We start from the raw sequence: 20497 nt of genomic DNA on the forward strand, positions 1-20497 counted from the left end.
AACAAGAATGTTCCAGTTGAAGCATTTCACTAAAATGAGCAATGTAGAAGAGGTTTATACACACATGTATTACATAAATTGCAATAAGAAATTTCAGAAAACTAAAGTATTTGAAATCTCTGGAGGATGGGGCCTTATGAGCTTTCTGGAGTGTCTTTTTACTAGTAGCATTTTAGTTATTCTTTTGTGTTGCAATATAGTGCTTATGGCAGTTTTATCCATGTGTGTATTCTTAAATAAGAAACCCCATGTGCGGTGTGCACCTCCTATTGAAAAAGATAAACAGAACACAAAACCAAGTTTTTTATCTACTGAAACTCACACAATTATAGATTGCATTGCATACTCTTCTTTTTTAATATTTTCTTTTCATTTTCCGAGCTAAATATTGTTAAGTATAGAAACTTAGTGTTGACAATTATTAGTAACTAACGTTTCTAAAATGGTGTCTGCAGTACTACAAATACGTGCTCGAAACACCATATGCTCTAACAGGCACACACAATCTTGCAAAAGCAACAACAAAGGGAAACACTGTTGTTTTGTTTGTAGTTAGTGCCAATGACAAGCAGTGGCAAACTTCTAAGGAGACTCTAAAAGTCGTGCTTAATTCCTTTGAAGTTTAGTTTTCTATCAAAGGTAAATAAGATAAGTTTATTTCCTTCTAGTTTTTGTTTATACAAAATTACTCAGAAAGAATTGCATTGGCCCCCATTTCTTCTGGTTTTTGAAAATGATCTATGTAAGTGAAAATATAAAATAAAAATAGAAAACATTTTCTCAAACCAAACAGCCCTAGAGGTTTAGAAATAAGTGATGTAGTTATCTTGATCGTATGATTTTAATTGAAAGATGAAAAGGAAAACAAAAATAACATTGATATTATTTTTTAATTCTTTTAGATGAAGTTTATGCTCTCTTGAAAATACTCTTTAGTATTCTTTTTTTTAGTTTGTTTTTTATGAAATGATTTTGTTTAATATTGGTCCCAGGACATGTGTGATTTTGATTGACAACAGTATTTTGTTGAAGGGAAAAATTTGATTGATAACATGTGTAAGAATTTGCTGGTCAGGGAAAATTACTGCCAGAAACCCTAGTAATACTTTAAATTTGAAAATGAAAGGTGTTGCTAGAGATTTTTAATATCTAAAGATCTTCATTTGAGTTGATATGCTATTTATTTTTCCCAAACCAAACAAGACATCAAATGATTATGCATGTAGACACAATAGGTGGCAAATCTGTATGCACAAACATTTAAATGTGTGTGGACATGTTTAGGTAAATACTATATGCAGAAGCATATACAATATGCACACTATTCTGTAATCAAAATTAAAAATACATTTAAATATAAAATAGGAAGAAATTTTTTAAATGTAGTAGTTTTTCTCTTTATTCTTATCCCTGATCATAGGCCTCATAACCAGCATACCAAAATTATGAAACATATAACAGCCAAGAGACACAGGAAATACAAATGGATAAACACCTCAATAAAAGGATCTCGGGAAACAATGGAAAACACAAATTGTGCCAGTTTTCTTAAGACCTTTGCCTTGGGATCATAGTTTTTGTACACTCGATGTCCAAAACCAGAGAACTTTGGATTCCTATAGGAAAAATGTAGGACAAATATATCTCCTTTGATGGAGGAGTGGAAGTAGTGATATGTGTTCACAATTCCATTTGATTCATCAATTAGGTAGACTAAAAGGAACTAATTTGATGCAATCAATTAACAATCGTTCATATGAATTCCTTTCAAAATAAGAACAACCTACCGAGCTAGGCTTCAACTTTAGGCAATTGAGATAGGGAAAGGTATCAAAATTCAATAAAAAGCTGGAAAATGAATATGTAATGAGTATCCAATAAGATAGTGATGTAAGCATTTTGAATGTTAATACTTAAGTTTTGGCCAGTACAAAAGATCCGTGAATATGTAGTGTTTTTTATGTATGTATAATATACCTGAGAACTATGGATAAGAACACCAACCTTAACCCCCTCACTACTTATTATATATAGACACAAGACAAGTTGTTATTTTTTTCCCGATATACAGTAGTGATGGCGGTGCTTAATTAGCTGCAATGCTGCACAACGTGGCAAGTAGTGAAACCTTAAGGTTTCTAGGACATACTAGAGAAAGTGTATAGGTAGATAAAAAAGGCACTTCCACCTATGCGTACAAGGCCATTAAATGGGTCTACTCTGACATGTGGTTCAACATTTAAGGATTGGTAAGTGCGAAGAACATATTTATTGTGGTTTTGAGCGCTTCTTTATTGTGTATAGGAAGAAGTTATAGTTTTCCCATCCCTAGAAAGGATCTGATGAGTTCTGTTCTGGTTTTGGCACCGTTATTCAACCATTTGGCATCTTAGCAGCCAAATACTGATGAGTTCTTTGTGTCTGAGTTCTAGAAGAAGATGACGGGTTTAACATCTTCCCAAGGCTACAACTTCTCTGCTTTTGTCTATTCATGGAAAGGTGTTTGTTCCGATGCCAATAGAGAACATGTTGTTGACTTAGTCTTTTCTGGTATAGACCTCTCTGCCACTATAGCTGATAACACCATAGGCAAGCTGGGAAAACTATAATCTTTGTATCTTTAGCCACAACAAAATCAGTGACTTGCCTTTAGATTTTTGGAGTTTTATCACTGTCAAGAGCCTTAACCTCTCCTTCAATCAGATTTGTGGCTCATTGACTAACAACATTGGCAACTTTGGTTTGCTATAAAGCATTGACTTGTCCAACAACAATTTGTTAGGGGAAATTCCTGAAGTTGTTATCTCATTGCTGAGTCTAAGAGTCGTCAAACTTGACCAAAATTTGGCCTTCCCACTTCCCAAAAAAAAGGCTCTAATTGTAACCTATAAATTCAATTATATAAAACACCTTATATCTCCACCACAGGTCAGCACATCATCCACCCTCGAATTTTCCAATTGTCTTCATTTTATAACATTAATAGGTATAATCACCTTATTAATGGAGCAATCAAGCCACCCATCCTCCAATCTCCTACTTTTCTTCATGTAGCAACTTAAAATCTAGTACCAATTAAGCTTTTCTATAAGCCTTACAAGCACAAAAAAACGGGAATAGATGGAAAGGACATCACCGCACCACCATGTTTCCATATTAACCAATAAGCCTTTTCATTCGTTTTAGCAACACTTACTCTATGGATTCATAAGCCATCACCACCTATATTCTTTTCCAATTCGTGACAGAGCTAGCTACACACAACAACAACGTGCCATTTTGAATCTATGTCTAGCCTTCTGAATGAGGGTCTCAACTTTCATAGCATCAAAGATCCATAATTTTCCCATTTTATGTCCTTTAGCACATGGCCTAGCCTCCAACTACTATCACAACTTGAGTTGTCCCTTATAGCCTATTCTCTTTTGCAAATTCTTCTTCGTACAAGTTGTCTTTGTCTTTCACATGCCACCAAGTTTGTGCTGAAACAATTTCCAACGCCATTAACGTTGAGCCAGTGGCAACACGACTTTATTCACCATATGCAAGACCCACCAACGCTGCATAATAGTAAGCAGCCACAGCCTCACTAGTGCTTTCCTGATTCCTCCCATGTTCAAAAACAGTCAACCCTGCAGCCCAATAGTGCAATTTGTAAAGCTCAAAATTCCTTAGACATGGATAGAATCTGTTATAAATTTGGCCCAAGTTCATGAAATTTGTCACAAGTGAATAAACTTGTGCCTTGTACTTTTATCTCCATTTATGGTGAATCTTTGCAAGAATCGCAATTCCATAAAGGAAGTTCCCTAAATGGTAATGGTGATCAATCATTCTAAATTCCAAAACCAAAATCAGCGGTTCAAAGAAGCTTTGGTGGGGTGATAGATTACTGTGCGTGTGCGTTATATGGTGCTGTGAATGAAGCTTGGGTGGTGTGATACATCAGTGTGTGTTGATAGTTATCTATTATTATATCTTAGAAAATCTGTGATTAAATAATAAATTTAGTAATATATATCATTTTGTTTTTAGTCTATGAATGTAAGAAAAATTTAAATAAGTTTTTGAAGTAGTTCAGAGTCTCATTTAAGTTAACTAAAAACAGAGTAAGTTATAATGTGTGATACACACATCAGGGTGCTCCTTCACTGCCTCTACACGTAATGAAGGAAAACAAACATAATAATGAGTTTAAAATATTTGCCAATTCCACTTTGACAAGTCAAAGATCAAATGTTGCAGCCAAGGCCAGAAAATATCAAGTATCAAAGAAACTAATAAACAAAGATCAGTAATATATGAATGAGGATGAAAAACTCCTCTTAACAATTGAATGTATCCTCCCACCCCTCACTATTCAAAGATGGACACAAAATGTTGTTAAGCACATAGAGGATACAAATCAAAGAGAAAGAATAATAATGAAAAACATTAAGGACATGGACATCAAAATACGTTGACTGAATAAGAAACAATGAAACTTATGAAGCCACTAATTAATTGAAGGGTTAGCACGCTGAATATTATTATGCTCTGCAACCAGTAATTGTTGAAAACCACATACATTAGTACAATATTATTTTACCACATGAAGAAAAAGTACTTATTAATGTTATTATGAGAAGTACTTAAAGAAATTATATCTCCGAGAATTTTATTTGTGTGTAATGTACATTTGACAACTTCTTAATCTGCTTCAGCTCCAGCAATAGATTCTGCTCTTGTCACACTCTTCTGTGGATGGGCTTGCAAGGTTCGTAATGAAGGTCTGTGTTTGTCTTCAGGTGCATCAGGTTGTTGTCCTGCTCAAAGACTTTCAGACATTAAAGAAAACATTGGTTGGTCATCTTGTGCTTGTGCATCTGCATTATCTAATAGTCATGTATTAGCTGAATCAGGTGGGAACAATAGACCAGTCAAGAGAAACATATCAGAGTCGCACAAAAATGAAGATCTACCTAAAACTTCAGAGGCTGAAAATATTTAGAAACAATGTTGTAGTGCACGACCTTGTTGTGTGCTAGGTTTAGCTGTAAGTAGTAACAATTTAGGGTTGAGTTCTCTTTCTACTGCCAAGTCCTTACAGTCCTTGTCTTTCAGCTCTTCTGCCTCATCTCTTAATTCCAATCTTTTCATATGGGAAATAGAGAGCAGCTCATGCAATGTTGGATCTACACAAAGACCAATTGATACAATCTTTAAATTCCATAAAGTTATACGCAAAGACTTGGAGTATCTAGATGTTGAATCTAGAAAGTTGAATGATGGCGATGAGACAATTCTTTGGCAATTTAATGGAAGATTTCGTCTTTTGTGGGATTTGTATAGAGCTCATAGTAATGTTGAAGATGAGATAGTATTTCCAGCTTTAGAATCAAAAGAGGCACTTCATAATGTGAGTCATTCGTATATGCTGGACCATAAGCAGGAAGAACAATTGTTTGAGGATATTTCCTATGTTCTTTCAGAGTTTTTTGTCCTTCATGAAGTCTTGCAGATGACCCATATGTTAGAAAATTTAACTCAGAGTAATTTTGGAACCTCTGATGCCAATAATAGTGATGATATCAAAAAATATAATGAACTTGCTACTAAGGTTCAGGGGATGTGCAAATCCATAAGAATCACCCTGGATTAGCATCTTTTCAGAGAAGAATGTGAACTATGGCCATTGTTTGGGAGACATTTCACTGTAGAGGAACAAGACAAGATAGTGGGTCGGATAATTGGAACAACAAGTGCTGAAGTTCTCCAATCAATGTTACCATGGGTAACGTCTACACTTACTCAGGATGAACAAAACAAAATGATGGATACATGGAAGCATGCAACTAAGAACACTATGTTCAATTAATGGCTTAGTGAATGCTAGAAAGAGAGTCCAATGTCTACAACACAGACAGAAACATTAGATCATATCACTTCTCAGAGAGGTATGTGATAAGATTTTAGTTTCTTTCATCTTTTGTGGAAATTGTGAGATTGAATATTTAATAGTATAGCATGTTATTGTTCTTTCCTAGGTGCTCAGATGTTCAAGCTAGGTTGGAAAGACATATTTTGAATGAATCACAATGAACTTGAGTCAAAGATCCGCAAGGTATATCGAGACTCAACTCTTGATCCAAGGAGAAAAGCATATCTTGTGCAGAATTTGATGACAAGGTTGGTTCCAGTGATCATACTTTTGGTGTTATTTAATAGGGGCAAAATTTGCTCTATATTTGTTAGATAGCACTTTAGTCTATTGTCGTCAAGTTCCAATTCTTAATTAGTTATTTTTGTCTTGTACTAGTCAATGGATAGCTGCCCAGCAGAAATCACCTAAAGCTTTATTTGAAGGATTATCTAACAATGTAGAAATAGAAGGACTCTCACCATAATTTTGGGACCCAAATAAACATGTATTTGGGTGTGAGCACTATAAGAGAAATTACAAGCTTCGGGCGGCATGTTGTGGCAAGTTATTTACTTGCAGATTTTGTCATGACAATGTCAGCGATCACTCTAAGGATAGGTAAATTTCTCATGGAAATTCTTATGTCTTGTATTTTATAATAGTATTTACTTCTAATCATCTGCTTGATCATTGCAAAAAAAACAACATCAGAAATTATGTGTATGCGCTGCTTGAATATACAGCCAATAGGGCCCCTATGCATAACACCTTCATGTAATGGGTTTTCAATGGTAAAGTACTATTGCAATATATGCAAATTTTTTGATGATGAAAGGTATCTTTTAGTTCTTCAGAAAATTGTTTGGTGTTAAAATTGCTATTACCTATTGCTTGAGATGTACATATTTATACTTCTGAAAAAAAATCTATAGTTAAAAAAATTTAGTGTGTCTATATGAATGTTTTAGCAAGAAATATATGTGTATTTGCATGCGTGGTATACATATAGTAACACATGTATTCCTTGATGCCCATGTGAATTCTGTGGGGGTTGTCTCTTGTGTCATTGCAAGTAGTTTGCTAATAAATTAATACTCATGCATTCCAATAGTTATGGTTCTAAACTACATGTTGTTCTGCTGATAATAGATTGGTTTTATTGGCTTGACTAGTGATGGTGCTACTGCATTAGTGCTAGCTACTGAGTGAAGAGAAGGCACATGAGCTTGCATTGCATGTAATTGCAAAGATAAAAGGATATGGGGATATAGCTAAGGTGCTTTGACAAGTTAATGTTAACATGTTTTGGTCTTCATTAATATTATTAGCATTTAGAGCTAAAGTGGCAGTGTTTTACAGACGCCTGAATTATTTACAACTGCTCCTTCCCTTGCAATACCAAAAGCTATATCAAATGCTGGTCTTGATGCTTCTCAAATCGATTATTATGAAATAAATGAAGCATTTTCAATAAGGAATAAAGCACATATTTTGCTCATTCTAGTGAATATGCTAATGGTATTCCAACTTCTTCTGTGCAGGTTGTAGCTCTTGATAATCAGAAGCTTCTTGCTCTTAATCCTGTGAGTGTTTAAGTGAATATGCTCATTTTTTTGGTTGTTCTAGCTGCTTCAGCATTTTGGTTCCTCCATTCTGCCCTGGTATAGTGGCCTAATAATAGATAATTCATGTACTTCCTATCAAATGCAAGAAAAAGTTAACGTGTATGGTGGAGCTGTGTTATTGGTTTACCATTGCTTTTAAATTTTCCCCTGCAGAATTGGTAGAAGATGTGAATCGGCGCCTTGGTATTGAGAAGACTATGTTTGAAGCATCAAATCAGAGAATATCGAAGTCATTCATCAAACAATATAGTCAAAAGGTAAATGCTCTACTAAATAATTTGATTATTGTATTAGTTTTCCTTTTTACCACAAATTACAAAATGCAGTTAGTTTGTTACCTATACATGTATACTAATGTCCATAAATATTTTGTTGTCGTTGAGTTTGCATCTATACTATTTGAGTGATTATGTATGTTAATTGTCTTGATGCTAAGTTTTCATTGTTTGGAATGAGTATATTTTATTAAGTTTATTTGATAATTTTGTCTGTAATAAATTTAACATAATGGCTCTTTTTTAACAATTATTTGTGTGTGAAATCTACAAATCACTTATTACCTATTGATTTCACACGCAAATAATTTCATTAGAAAGAAACTACTGTTTCTCTACAAATGTCTTTACATAATGAACCACATTCAAAGACAGTACTTATAAGAACCGTCTTTGAAGAGGCACATTCAAAAGCGGTTCTTATGTAACAACCGTCTTAAAAGAGATATATTCAAAGACGATTTTTATGTAACAATCGTTTTTGAAGAGGCACATTCAAAGACGATTCTTATGTAACAACCGTCTTTGAATGTGCTTCTTCTAAGACGGTTGTTACATAAAAATTGTCTTTGAATGTGCATGTTTTTTAAGACGGTTATTCTAGAATCGTCGTAGTTGTTAATCATTTTCAACGTCATTGCCTTCAAAGAAGACAGTTTTACAACCGTCGTTAAAAGCTTATTAGAACCGTCATTAAAAAGCTTATTTCTAGTAGTGTCTTTAACGATAATTACTTATAAGACCATTTTTGAAACCACTGTATGAAAAAATCAGTGACATTTTTTAAATTAACTAGAAGTTACTTAAGACAACTTCGTGCTAAAATCGTCTTAGATTACATGAATACAAAGACGGTTTTTGAAAACCGTCTTTAAGTTTAAACATATATGTAATTTCGACACTGCCTTGTCGCGCTCACTCTCTTTTAGAAATCCCTTACTCTCGTGTCCACTTTGTGTTGTAACATTAACCACAAATCCATCACTCTTACACCACCCTAGCCTCAGCCTCGCGTTGTGGCCTCACTCTCGCGCCCTAGCCTGACGCTCATGCCTTGATTCTCCGTGACCTGCAACTCTGCGTCATTGTCTTCATTCAGTGAGCTTCCATTTTTATTTGCTTATGTGCTCATGAAGAATAATTTCTTTGCTTAAGGCTTGACTTAAAACATTTTACATACACATTTCCTTTAGGGTTGAACAAATGGAACAACAAAAGATATCTCACTTTTGATGTAAAAGAAAGAAAATCCTATACTTTCTAGACATGACTCTCTAGAAGTTCTTGGATGAACTCTTCTCGCGTTTTCTTGACTAATTGTCAATCTCCTCACTACTACTAACACTTCTTGAAAGCATCTTCTCTTTGGTGTATGTAACAACCCATTTTTCGTAAATAAATTAAAAATGTTTTTTATTTAAAAATAAATAGGGTTTTAGAAAAAATGATGAGGTTTTTATAATTAAATAAATAAAGAGAAATAAATTTATTAATTAAAATAATGCTTTGAAGAAAAATATAAAAAAATATTTTATATATTCATTTGATAGAAAATAAAATAGAGTTTATTTTTATAAAATAAAAAATGGAGTAAATAAAAGACCAAGAGTACCCTAGCTATAGCTATAAATAGAGAAGTAATAGGTCAATTTTTCCATTTACGACACATCTATGCACTCTCTCCAAAACCTTATCTTTCCCTGCATACACTCAAACCTGTTTAAGTAAAATGATGATTTTGGACTAGCTAACCGTTGGATTGTTGTGAAATTTGAACACGAGGTACGGTACTAATTTCCCCGCACACCCACCGTTGGGATTTTTAAGATAATATTCATGGTGAAAGAAATGTCCTTTGCACTGAGCTTTCTCTATTCCCACATACACCCAAAACCTGTCTCAGTAAAACTACAATCTCAGATTCATCAACCGTTGGGTCGTCGTGAAATTTGGATACCACCTTTGAAACTCATTTTCTCACATTCTCACCGTTGGGATTTGTGAAATAATATTTTTGCAGAGAGAAATTAGTGTCGCACTTTGACAGTAAAGTGGAGGCCACAATCTATTCTCCTCTCTAACGCTTGGAAATCCGAACAGAGCAAACAAGAAAAACTTGAAGAATTTTAGGGAATTGCTAGAGACGCTGCTATCACTATCGAACTACACACGTGAACCCGCTTAGAGGTAAGAGATGAGTTATTCACAATTGAGGAGTAGTGAGAACATGTGTAGGGATCCTTAGTATCAATCAGAATGAGCTTTTTGGGTGTTTCTGCAAATTTTGATTTTATCTTTATAATTATAACTGTGAATTATACATGTTTGACGAACCAATTGATGTCCCATAAAAATTTACTGTGAAATTGATGTGTTCCTGTGTTGAGTGTGAATCCTAAAAATTGTTTTTATTAACGTGAATTATACTCTAAATAATATTGGCTTATTTTATACAAATTATTGTCTTGTTATGTATTTTTCCACGATGATGATTAACATGTTATATATATATATATATATATATATATATATATATATATATATATATATATATATATATATATATATATTAATCATAAATTAAAGAAAGTTGTAAAGTTAATGCCTAGTAGTAATTTCTTTTGATGTAATTTTAATTATATATGTGTGTGTGTGTGTGTTTTGTATCATACAAGTATTATTATTGTGTGATGTGCAAGTTATGAGGCGGGATAAATTATTATAATGAGATTCTTTATGAAATCGTCGTGGAAAGTCAAAAAATTTTATGATGTTGGCTTCAAAAACGGTTTTAATACTTCTTTGAATGTAATTGTATATCATTTTTGCAGTGGTGTTAAGATTAATTAGTTTCTCTATTTTATTTTCATTATCATTAACCAAAATAACCTAATTAAAAGTAGTATAGAAACATATATAACAACACTTCGAAAAAAGAATTGATCAAATTCATTCAAGATATAATTGGGTTAAACAACTTCATCTTTAATAATCAAGATATAAATGGGTTAAACAACTTCATCTTTAATAATCAATAGATTTTAGATAATTATCTTATTTTAAATTATATCATTAATGTAGTTACTATTGGACCATTGACATTATAATTCAAGCTTATCCATTAGTTTTCATTTAAATTTAAACTTAATTTAGATAAATATAATTTATAGATAGCTTATATATATTCTCAAATTTCTTATTGATAAGATTGATCTTGTTTCAACCACCCGCGTGAGTGCGTATTAGACTATTAGCATGGTAATTTAAGTTTATCTTTTAGTTGTCATTTAAATTCAAATTTAAGTTATAGATAATTTAGTAAATAAATTAGAGTTATTTTATTATCTTGTACTCTATATATACATCTCTGGTACATACTGAGTTGATGAATAAAATCCTATATTATCTTTTCCATAGTTTCTATCATATTTAATGCATGCATTATTATTTCTCTCTCATAAATTTTTTTAAAAAAAATTACAATGACAATGGATAAGTTCTTGGTAGGATACTATAGTACCATCCCCATATTTAGTATTTGAAATTTACATATTTATTGGGTACCTATATACCCACATTTTACTAATTTTAAAATTAATAAATCAATAAAAATATTAATTAAAAATTATCACAATTGAAAATTCACCTTTAAGCATTTAAGCATAACATTAAAAACATACAAACATACTCTTAAATCATTGAAACATATGTCATAACTAAAAGCATAAACATAATCATATGACATTGAAACTTGGATTTAATGTAATGGTACTCTTCAAAACATGAAAAAAATAATACATTGAAACTAATTAATTTATAATTATATACGAAAAAAATTATACAGTGTAAAATTACTTTACAGTTATTTAATCATAAATTATCTTATATAATAAATTTATTAACTTTTATAATAATTCTCTTAAAAATTATAATATTAATAATTTATTATTAAATAACAATATAAAATTATCTAGTTCATAGTGCCCGCTTCTTTCTTTTTGGCCAACAGATATAAAATGCAACAAGATCTTCTCCAACGACTTTTTAAGTTGCTTTTCCAACTAGGGTTGCTTCATTCAACAACAACAACAAAAAAACTGGGGTTGCTTCGCTTGTTCTCCATCCTCCCATTTGATGATGACATGTGCAGTCGATTTAAGAATAAAATGATTGAAACATAAATTTTAGGTCCACATGATAAAAAAAATCTATTAATTTTTATAAAATAAAAAAGTCTCATATATTAAAAAAATATCACATTTAGCACTCAGGTATAGTTATCACATAATAATTTACTTTATACTTTATCTATAGGTATTCCTGAACCTATGCGGACATTATATTAGCAAAATTTAAAGGAACTCTTACAGAGAAAGAGTGGCAAAAATCCAAAACCCTCTAAATGTGCTCAACGTAAAAAAGAGTATATATATATGAAAATATCTTATCATTTCTTTGATAGGCTTTTAAGATTAATTAATTTCTCTATTTTCTTTTCATTTTTGCATATGCAAGGGTAAGGCTGTGTACAACATCCCTCCCGCATACCTTCGCATAGCGAAGAGCCTCTGGGCAATGGGATACGAAGTTTTTATCATTAACAAGAATAACTGAATTAAAAGTAGTATAAAAAAATATATAACAAAATTTAGAAAAAAGAATTTGTCTAATTGATTCAAGATATAAACCACTTAAACAATTTCATCTATTGCGCACATATGGTGAATAAAATCCTATTTTATCTTCTCTATAGTTTCTACCATATTAATGCATTATTCTTCTCTCTCATAGAGCTAAAAGATTTATTATGACAATGGATACGGTCTTGGATACTGTAATACCTCCGACGCGTACTTACATTTGAAAAATCATATCCAGGTTAGTAACAATTTTAATCTTCATGTAGGTTGGAATAGAGGAACTGAGGAACATACAACAAAAGAATCATCATCACATCTTTAACAGCATAAAGAAACAATTAGCAAAGTGAAAATATGTATATACACACGCATATATTACGTACACATGCGGACGAATAAGGCCTTTCTTCCCATGATATTGTATTTCCCTTTGGAAAAACATTGATCTTATTCCTAATTACTAAATGATATATATGACCACATTCTACTTATATATGTACCTAACGCCACATACACATGTAACCATGATCATCTTGGAAGCATCTCTGTCACAATATCTGTACCACTGAAGTGAGTTGAAGGTGCTTCATGTGGATTTTCGGTTCTTTTGTACTTGATTGCTTGAGAAGATGATGTCTCATTCAAAGAACCACCCCTCTTTCCATTGCTGTGCCATCTGTATATTCCGGGCTCAGTCAATGCCTTCTCATTGAGATGAACTTCCTTGCAAAGCATTTCCAATACTTGCTTCATGCTTGGTCTATGTTGAGCGGCTGATTGGGTGCAAAATAGAGCCACTATGAGGAACCTATACACCTCACTCTCATCATATTCACTTAGTTCTGAATCAACAAGGTCCAAAAGCCTATTTTCTCCTCTCAGCTTCCAAGCCTGCACGCATGAATGATGAGTAAGGAGAAACAGGATAATGCTGTTTTTTTTTTATGATCAAAAATAGTAAAAAGGATGCATTAAATTTTGTTTTTGTTTTTGTTTGCTTTGTGCTTTTCAATCCCATGAAGAGATTAGATTGCATGGTTTTTAGTCATGTGAAAAAGGAGAGAGGGAGGGAGACCAAGAACTGAAGAAAGAACAGGGAGGAGGTTGTTAGGAGGGATCTCATGATAACTAATATCTTTGAAGATCTGCTCATAACTGAGCTAATCAATAATAATGTCTTGTGTTCCATGTAACTAATCTTACCTAATGGGAAAAAGCTTTTGTTGATGTTGTTGTTTAGTTCTGTTGTGCTTTTTGTTTTTTGGGATACAATAATGTTTAATAACATTCAATATATACATGCAAAACCATTTAATGAACATGAACCTAATACGTTTTGCATCAAAACGATGCTGCAAAAGAAAGAAATAGCAGAAAAGGCACAAATAGAAATGAGAGTAAGTACTCCCCAAGTAAGAGAATATCCTCTAGACTCCAAATATCATTCCAAATCTTCCATATCCTAACATTAAATCAAATTTTAAAAGTTTACGAATGATAAGCCTCAAATTTCAACTTCGCAAAGAGGCCCATTAGGCTAGGAAAACAAGATGCCATCATAAAGCTACTTTACCACTGATAATTTATTGTTAGTTCAAGAATCCCCTTTTGATGTATGCTTTGCAATGAATATGATACAAGACATTTTGTCCTAAATGACTGTGATAAGTATGCTTGATACATGAATTCTTTTTACATGATTATTGATACATGAATTCTGTTGGGAGAATTAATATGATAGTTAACAAGTTGATCTAGAATGCATTTATATCAACTAATGAAGTGATTTGAAGGTTCCTAAAGAAGTTCAATTCATAAAGATTGGAATGCCTCATGTATAAATAAAATGATTTTGAAAAAACCAAAACATAAATGAGCTTCTTAGGAAGCCTAAAATTAAAAAACTCAAAATTACAGACAAGTTTTGAAATAAATCTGAGATCGGATAGCAAACAAGGATGATAGACATATGAAATCTATCTGAAAAATTTTCTGATGCAAAATATCTCTATATAAGTCAGTAATCCAAAAACTTGTGTAGCAAGGTTTCATAACAAACAAAAGGATATGTATTGGATGGCCAACAAAACGAAAATTATTGGAAAATACCAGCACTATTTCCTTCTTTGTAGACTCAAAATAGGCACTCAACGAAAATGGAAAAACAAGAATAGAGAATAGAAGAAAGACACCAAAAATTTTTAACATGAAAAATCTTTTCAATGTGAAAGGTAAAAAACCACGGAAGTAAATATCTTCACTATTAAAGTAGGATTATAATGACTCTCTCAATACAAAAAAAATATCTCTCGACCTCACCCAACAAGGATGGTTTATAATTCCTCTTAACTCTCACCAAGTATGGTGAAAATTAGAACTCTCTTTCTCACTATCACTCTTTGGATGGAATGAGATGGGATACTCCAACTCTTCACAAGCCTCCCTATTTATAGGAGAGGGGTGTGGCTTCCTTTAAGAGTGAGTTACTGATGTCAATAAATGAATTACATTCACAAAACTCCTTGTAATTCTAATCTTCAATTTCCTAAGTGGAGTGTGTAAGTCTCAAGGTCAAAGGAACCAATTTCAATTCCTTGAAAAGTGCTCCACAACTTTCTATGCATGCTTTGGAATGTATTCTTCAATTTCCCATGTATTCGAATTTGCATGTTTACTTGAATGTGAACCAACCTTAATTATGGAGGAATTTCCAACAGAAATGATTTAAGGGCAATCTCCATCTTTCTAGAGGATAAAATCCTCTTTTGAAAAAAAATGTTCTCTTACAGTAGCTCATGGCTTCTCCACACTGCTATAGTGCTCTATTCATAACTATGCTGTTAGGCTGAAAATTCTATCTTGTGTTTTAGATTTGTAGGTTAGTAAGTAACCAATAAGCTGAGTTTGTGAACTGCTATATTGTAACTAGCCAGAAGAGGCCAAAACTCAGAATACTTGCTGCTGAGTAGTGAGTAGTGAGAATCTCACCTCGTGTCGGGGACTGGATGTAAGTTTCATCCTAGGTCAAACCAGTATAAAACCAGCTGCGCAAGCTCCTTCGCTTTCTATCCTCTTTATTTTAATAGATATGCTAAGCCTCAGATTTTCTGGTTTTATCAGTTACCTGTCTACTAAAAGTTTTTATCAGTACTCTATTCTCTGTCAAGTTTCAGTTTGAAGTTTGTGTTCAAGAAAAACGTTTTGAAGGGCTCGATCAAACCCCCTTCTCAAGCATCCTACTTGTACTAATGACTTTATTTATCTTTATGTGTTCCTATATCTCTTGCAATTAAAGAAGCTAAGAGAATATCCTAGCATATATTGTATCAGATCAATATTAATCATACTCAAGAATCAAGAAATATACCCATTCCACCAAAACCAAATAATCATCCTCAAAGGCAGCTATGCTACTACTTTTCCCACTGATTATTTCAAGCATAAGAATCCCAAAACTGTACACGTCTGCCTTCTTTGTAAGTTGCCCCAGAAGTGCATATTCTGGGGCAAGATATCCCCTGCAACAGAAGGTAAACTAGGTTTATGTATTATGGCCAAGTCTCGTACAAAGAATTATTGATGTACCTATACTGAAAAAATGAGTGAGATAAGGATCTACTGTCTGTGGCCTCCATATTACAAAGATGCTAATCTGCCTCCGGAGAAACATAGGAGAATACAAACAATTACTTTTAGTTTTTATTTTTGCACAGAACAGTTTATTGGTATTAATGTTGTCTACAAAGATTCATAAGAAGCTACAAAAGTTGTTGATCAAGCAGTTCATTGGTATTAATGCTGTCTACAAAGATTCATAAGAAACTAAAAAATTTAAGAACACTGATAATTGGTTCCTTTGACATGAATGAGTATTTGAAAAAGTTACAGAAAAAGTAGACTAAATTTTAAGCAATGATCAAAAGGAAATATTCTGGCACCAGTTAGACAAATAGAAATATTAGTAGATACATTAGTGCTTACACAGTTCCTGCAACTCGAGTACTAACATGGGTGACATTATCAGGAAAAAGTTTTGCCAGACCAAAATCCCCAATTTTCGGATTGAAGTTCCCATCCAACAATATGTTGCTGGCCTTGATATCCCTGTGAACAATGTTTGGTTGTGCCTCATCATGAAGAAAAGTTAGACCAGAAGCCGTGCCACGACAAATAGCAACCCTCTTTGGCCAATCCAGAGCAACATATTTACTTTTTGAACCTGTAAAGATATTCTCTCAGCATTAGCATAAAACAATTAATAAATAACACTTCAGTTCATTGATTTAGTAGCATATGCATATCAAACCCTTGACTCCCGATAATCCAACCAAACAGAGAAGTCGCACTAAAAATCTCCAAAACTCTGTGTTCCCTCCCCAAAATCTTTAGTTTATAGCATGCTCCAATATTTGAGCAACCCAGATCAATGAAACTGGCCAAGTGAGTGAGTATTATATTAAGATAAACTGGTTTCAAAAATGGAAAAGTTGAACAGCCAACTAACTTAGATAACACTCAAATTCTAATACATATTTAAATTGTTCTGGTATTTACCAAGCAAAGAGCTCGCAAGGCTATTGTTCTCCAAAAATTCATAAACCAATATTCGGTGACTACCCTCAACACAGCAGCCAATCAGTTCCACAAGATTTGGATGCCGTATATTTGATATCATATCAATTTCTGTCATAAATTCATGGGTTCCCTGTTTAGACTCTACAGAAAGAGACTTGATAGCAGCTTGAGTACCATCCCTTAAAACTCCCTGCAAAGATTAATGACAACCAGCAAAGAAATGTACTGAAATCCATCTAAGAATGGAACCATAAAAACAGAAAGAAAAAAATGATGGTCACAACTCTCACCTTGTAGACAACTCCATAGCCTCCTCCACCGATTTTGCTTGAAGGATGAAAATCTCCTGTTGCTGATCTCAATGAGTTATAGCTAAACATTTTAGTTGCAACCACTGTCGGGTCAAAAACATATAAAGCTTACATAAATAAATCACAGGATGCAAAATTTAAAATACAAATAAAAAGAGTCAAGAATGCAATTTTAGGAAGATAATGTCCAAGTGAAGATGTCTCAGTAGATCTAGACAAGTTTCAACTGAAATAGAGATACATGCATATTTTGCTTATATTATTTGAAATAATTTCCACCATATGGGATGAATTCAATAAAATATAACACAAGTACATAACCAAAAAATAATGTAACCAAACCATGGCCAACCACCCCTGCCAGCCATCTTCAGTAGTCAAATTTCAATATTAATATTTAAGCATTTAAAATAGGATATCAGAATTTAAATGCATCCCATTAAGTTGGGACTTGGGAGTAGTAAGTTGGTTCAATAGAGATAAATGATAATTCAACTGGTTGACCTCATGTTTGACATGCAATTAATTATTTCTAGCAACATATAGATCCCGGCACAATAAATTTCAAATATATTTAATAAGTGTACCATGAGTTCCATGGTTGACAACATTTTGACCATGAGGGTGAGAATTAAAGCCTCATTAACCAGGATTAAATCTTTTTTCTTTCTAGGAAAAATCAATCAAATTATCCAAGTTAGTACATCAAAATCAATTTTGATTTTTGACAGCCTAAAGTTAGCTGTCAGCAACACCCAATCCTACATCCTAGACACAGTTCACTGAAGAACCTGCAACAATTTATAAAAATTGCCTCTATGTTCTCATCTGTGGGATTTAATAGACAGAAAACAAAAAAATGCCAGAAAATGCAGTCTGTTCATTAAGCAATCATCCGTTTATTGCCACCAATAATTAGATAATTCCAACTTTTGTAACAACACTTATCTAGCATTTCAGCAGAAAATATAGAAACATGACACATAAAAAAAGTTCATTTAGACACAAACAATTAATCCATGATACAATTTAAATGCATATTCTTTTTTAATACCTTGTTCATGTGGCTGGTCTTCAGAATCATCCCTCCTTCCACATCGATTCAAAGCACCAAAGCAATTGCAAAACATAGCTATGGCCCCAGCTCCAGTCTCCTACGCTCCTATTAAAATTTGTAACGACATTTGTCCCTCAAATTTATCACACACACCAACCACCAACCAGGATGAAAACAAGACACTCAAGCCAACTACCTTTTGGAAAAGAACGAAGCAAGTTGGAAACTTGAATACACTGCAGGGTTAAAAGAATTCACAGCATGGTTTGAATCACTGTTATAACCAAAATCCTAGCCTGAGGTTTCAACCTGATGGGGGGGTTTAAAAACGTTGAAAAACTGTGGTTTTTACTCGTACAGAGAAAAGTAACCAAAGCTTTGATAGTTTATGAGAGGTAGCAGTGTTGCAGGGTTGGAAGGAACGTGTGAATCCATAAATTGTTAGGAAATGGAAAAATGAAACGAAGGGTCAAGGAAGCAGCTATCAACAGAAAGGAACGGCAGCAAAGATCAAACGAAGTGGGGGTTAAACTATGAAAGGGACATGTACCTGCATGTCTTTATTATTTTCTTTGTTGTCTACTTATATGGTGATCTTTGCTTGACAAAATGAATAATATTAATGTATTATGATTTATATTTTTTATATAAGACAGTAGAGTGATGCTGTGAAGACATAGACCAAGACAATGAATAATAATAATAACTAGAAAAAGACCCACCCAGTGCACCCGTTTATAAATAATTAAAGAAATATTTAAATAAATTATTTGTTTGATAAATTAAATTTAAAAATATAATTGTTAATGATATTTTATATTATTTTTAAATTATGTGTATAAATTAAGATATTTTTTATTTGTCAATATATTTATAAGGTAATATTTTAAAATTGGGGACTAACCACTCAACTAAAGTTGATTAACATAATTATAAATAAATTTCATAAGAGTAATACAAGAATAAAGTAAAATTGACATAATCAGACAAAGAAATATATTTAATGAAAGAAAAATAGTCAACCATAATGATAAAACACATAAAAATGATATGAATAAAACATCAAAAATTATTTATTTAAATAGATTTTTTTACGTATTTATTTCCTTATGTTGGTGACTTTTGTTTTCTTTGGTATGTTCATTTTTAAACATTGAAGTAAGATTGATCCTTAATCGGATGATGTTAGAACAGGTTATTTAGTGGGTTATTTTTCCTTAATGGACTTACGAGATTGAATAAACTTCTTCATTAAATGATGAAGTTGTACCTTTTGACTTGTTAAATGTTTGTATTTTTGGACTTTGACTTATAATTAGTTATTGAATAGACTCATCTAATGATATTTGTTGTGGTGAAATGTGCTCCTTTTTTTAATAAAAATATTAATTAGTGGACGAAATTATTAATATTTTGTACAGAAGCAAAAATGTAAATAAAACATAAATATGGTTACTTTTTTAATTTTTTTGAGGTGAGAATCATGATGAATGATATTTTTTGGGATGTAAGTCCTTGTGACGGCATAAGTTTGACCTTCCTTCAAGCTGAGTTGTGAGCTTGATTTCAAAAATAAAAGTGCATTTGCAAAGTGTATACAATATTGGGGGTATGTTAACCTTAGATGGTTGTTTGCATTCTCCACAAGTGTATTCATTTTCTTCTTTTCTAACTTTCTTTTGACATCTCTCACATGTAACATAATTCTAACGAGACGTATAGTCAATCTCATTGATTGTTGCATGAATTGTGAAAATATTATCCTATTATTTTATATATGTTGAAACTATGAAAAAATAAAGTATGATTGAATATTATGAATATGAAGGTTATGGTAAGTTAGCATACATGTGGTTCTAATACTCATATCATGGACCTTATATCTTGCAAACATCTTCTATTTTTTTAACACTTTTCTGTCAAGATCAATGTTGGCGGAACTTGGAGAAGATAATTCTTTTATTTGTTATTGCTCCAATTTTTTTCTACATAGTTACATCAATCAAAGAATTACAATAAACTAACAATTTTGTTTGTTGAATGATACAAAATGTGTATAATAAAAATAAAATAAAAGAAGGAAGTTCATTTTACCCTAAGTTGAACTTTACA

At 32.5% G+C, this 20497-nt stretch overlaps 1 protein-coding gene and 1 pseudogene across 2 annotated transcripts; one reads left to right on the forward strand and one right to left on the reverse strand.

Annotated features, from left to right (window-relative positions):
* Positions 1 to 2438: 2438 nt before the first annotated feature.
* Positions 2439 to 7497, forward strand: LOC106799254 (zinc finger protein BRUTUS-like; annotated as a pseudogene).
* Positions 7498 to 12733: 5236 nt separating this feature from the next.
* On the reverse strand, positions 12734 to 18938 carry LOC100816683 (putative serine/threonine-protein kinase). Of its 2 annotated transcripts, none has more exons than XM_041017081.1 (7): positions 18582 to 18938; positions 18383 to 18490; positions 17308 to 17369; positions 16997 to 17207; positions 16424 to 16661; positions 15810 to 15960; positions 12734 to 13333 (listed from the first exon to the last, which is right to left on the reverse strand). In XM_041017081.1, exons 2-7 carry the CDS (start codon positions 18456 to 18458, stop codon positions 12971 to 12973), a joined length of 1101 nt encoding a protein of 366 aa, XP_040873015.1. In that variant the 5' UTR covers positions 18459 to 18490; positions 18582 to 18938; the 3' UTR covers positions 12734 to 12970. The 2 variants fall into 2 exon arrangements, with proteins under 2 accessions (XP_040873015.1, XP_006583644.1); XM_006583581.4 differs by having other exon boundaries at positions 17308 to 17411; positions 18582 to 18937.
* Positions 18939 to 20497: the final 1559 nt, after the last annotated feature.

The sequence above is a fragment of the Glycine max genome, chromosome 7 (assembly GCF_000004515.6).
Source record: "Glycine max cultivar Williams 82 chromosome 7, Glycine_max_v4.0, whole genome shotgun sequence".
NCBI lineage: Eukaryota > Viridiplantae > Streptophyta > Magnoliopsida > Fabales > Fabaceae > Glycine > Glycine max.

Bases quoted from the DNA above. Each gene is read 5' to 3' on its own strand.
- LOC100816683 (XM_006583581.4), bottom strand. From the start codon at position 18,458: ATGTTTTGCAATTGCTTTGGTGCTTTGAATCGATGTGGAAGGAGGGAT. The intron at 15,961-16,423 runs GTAAGCACTAAT...CTTCTGTTGCAG, and splicing joins ACTCGAGTTGCAGGAACTGT to GGGATATCTTGCCCCAGAAT. The intron at 13,334-15,809 runs GTATATTTCTTG...TCATGCGTGCAG, and splicing joins ATTTGGTTTTGGTGGAATGG to GCTTGGAAGCTGAGAGGAGA.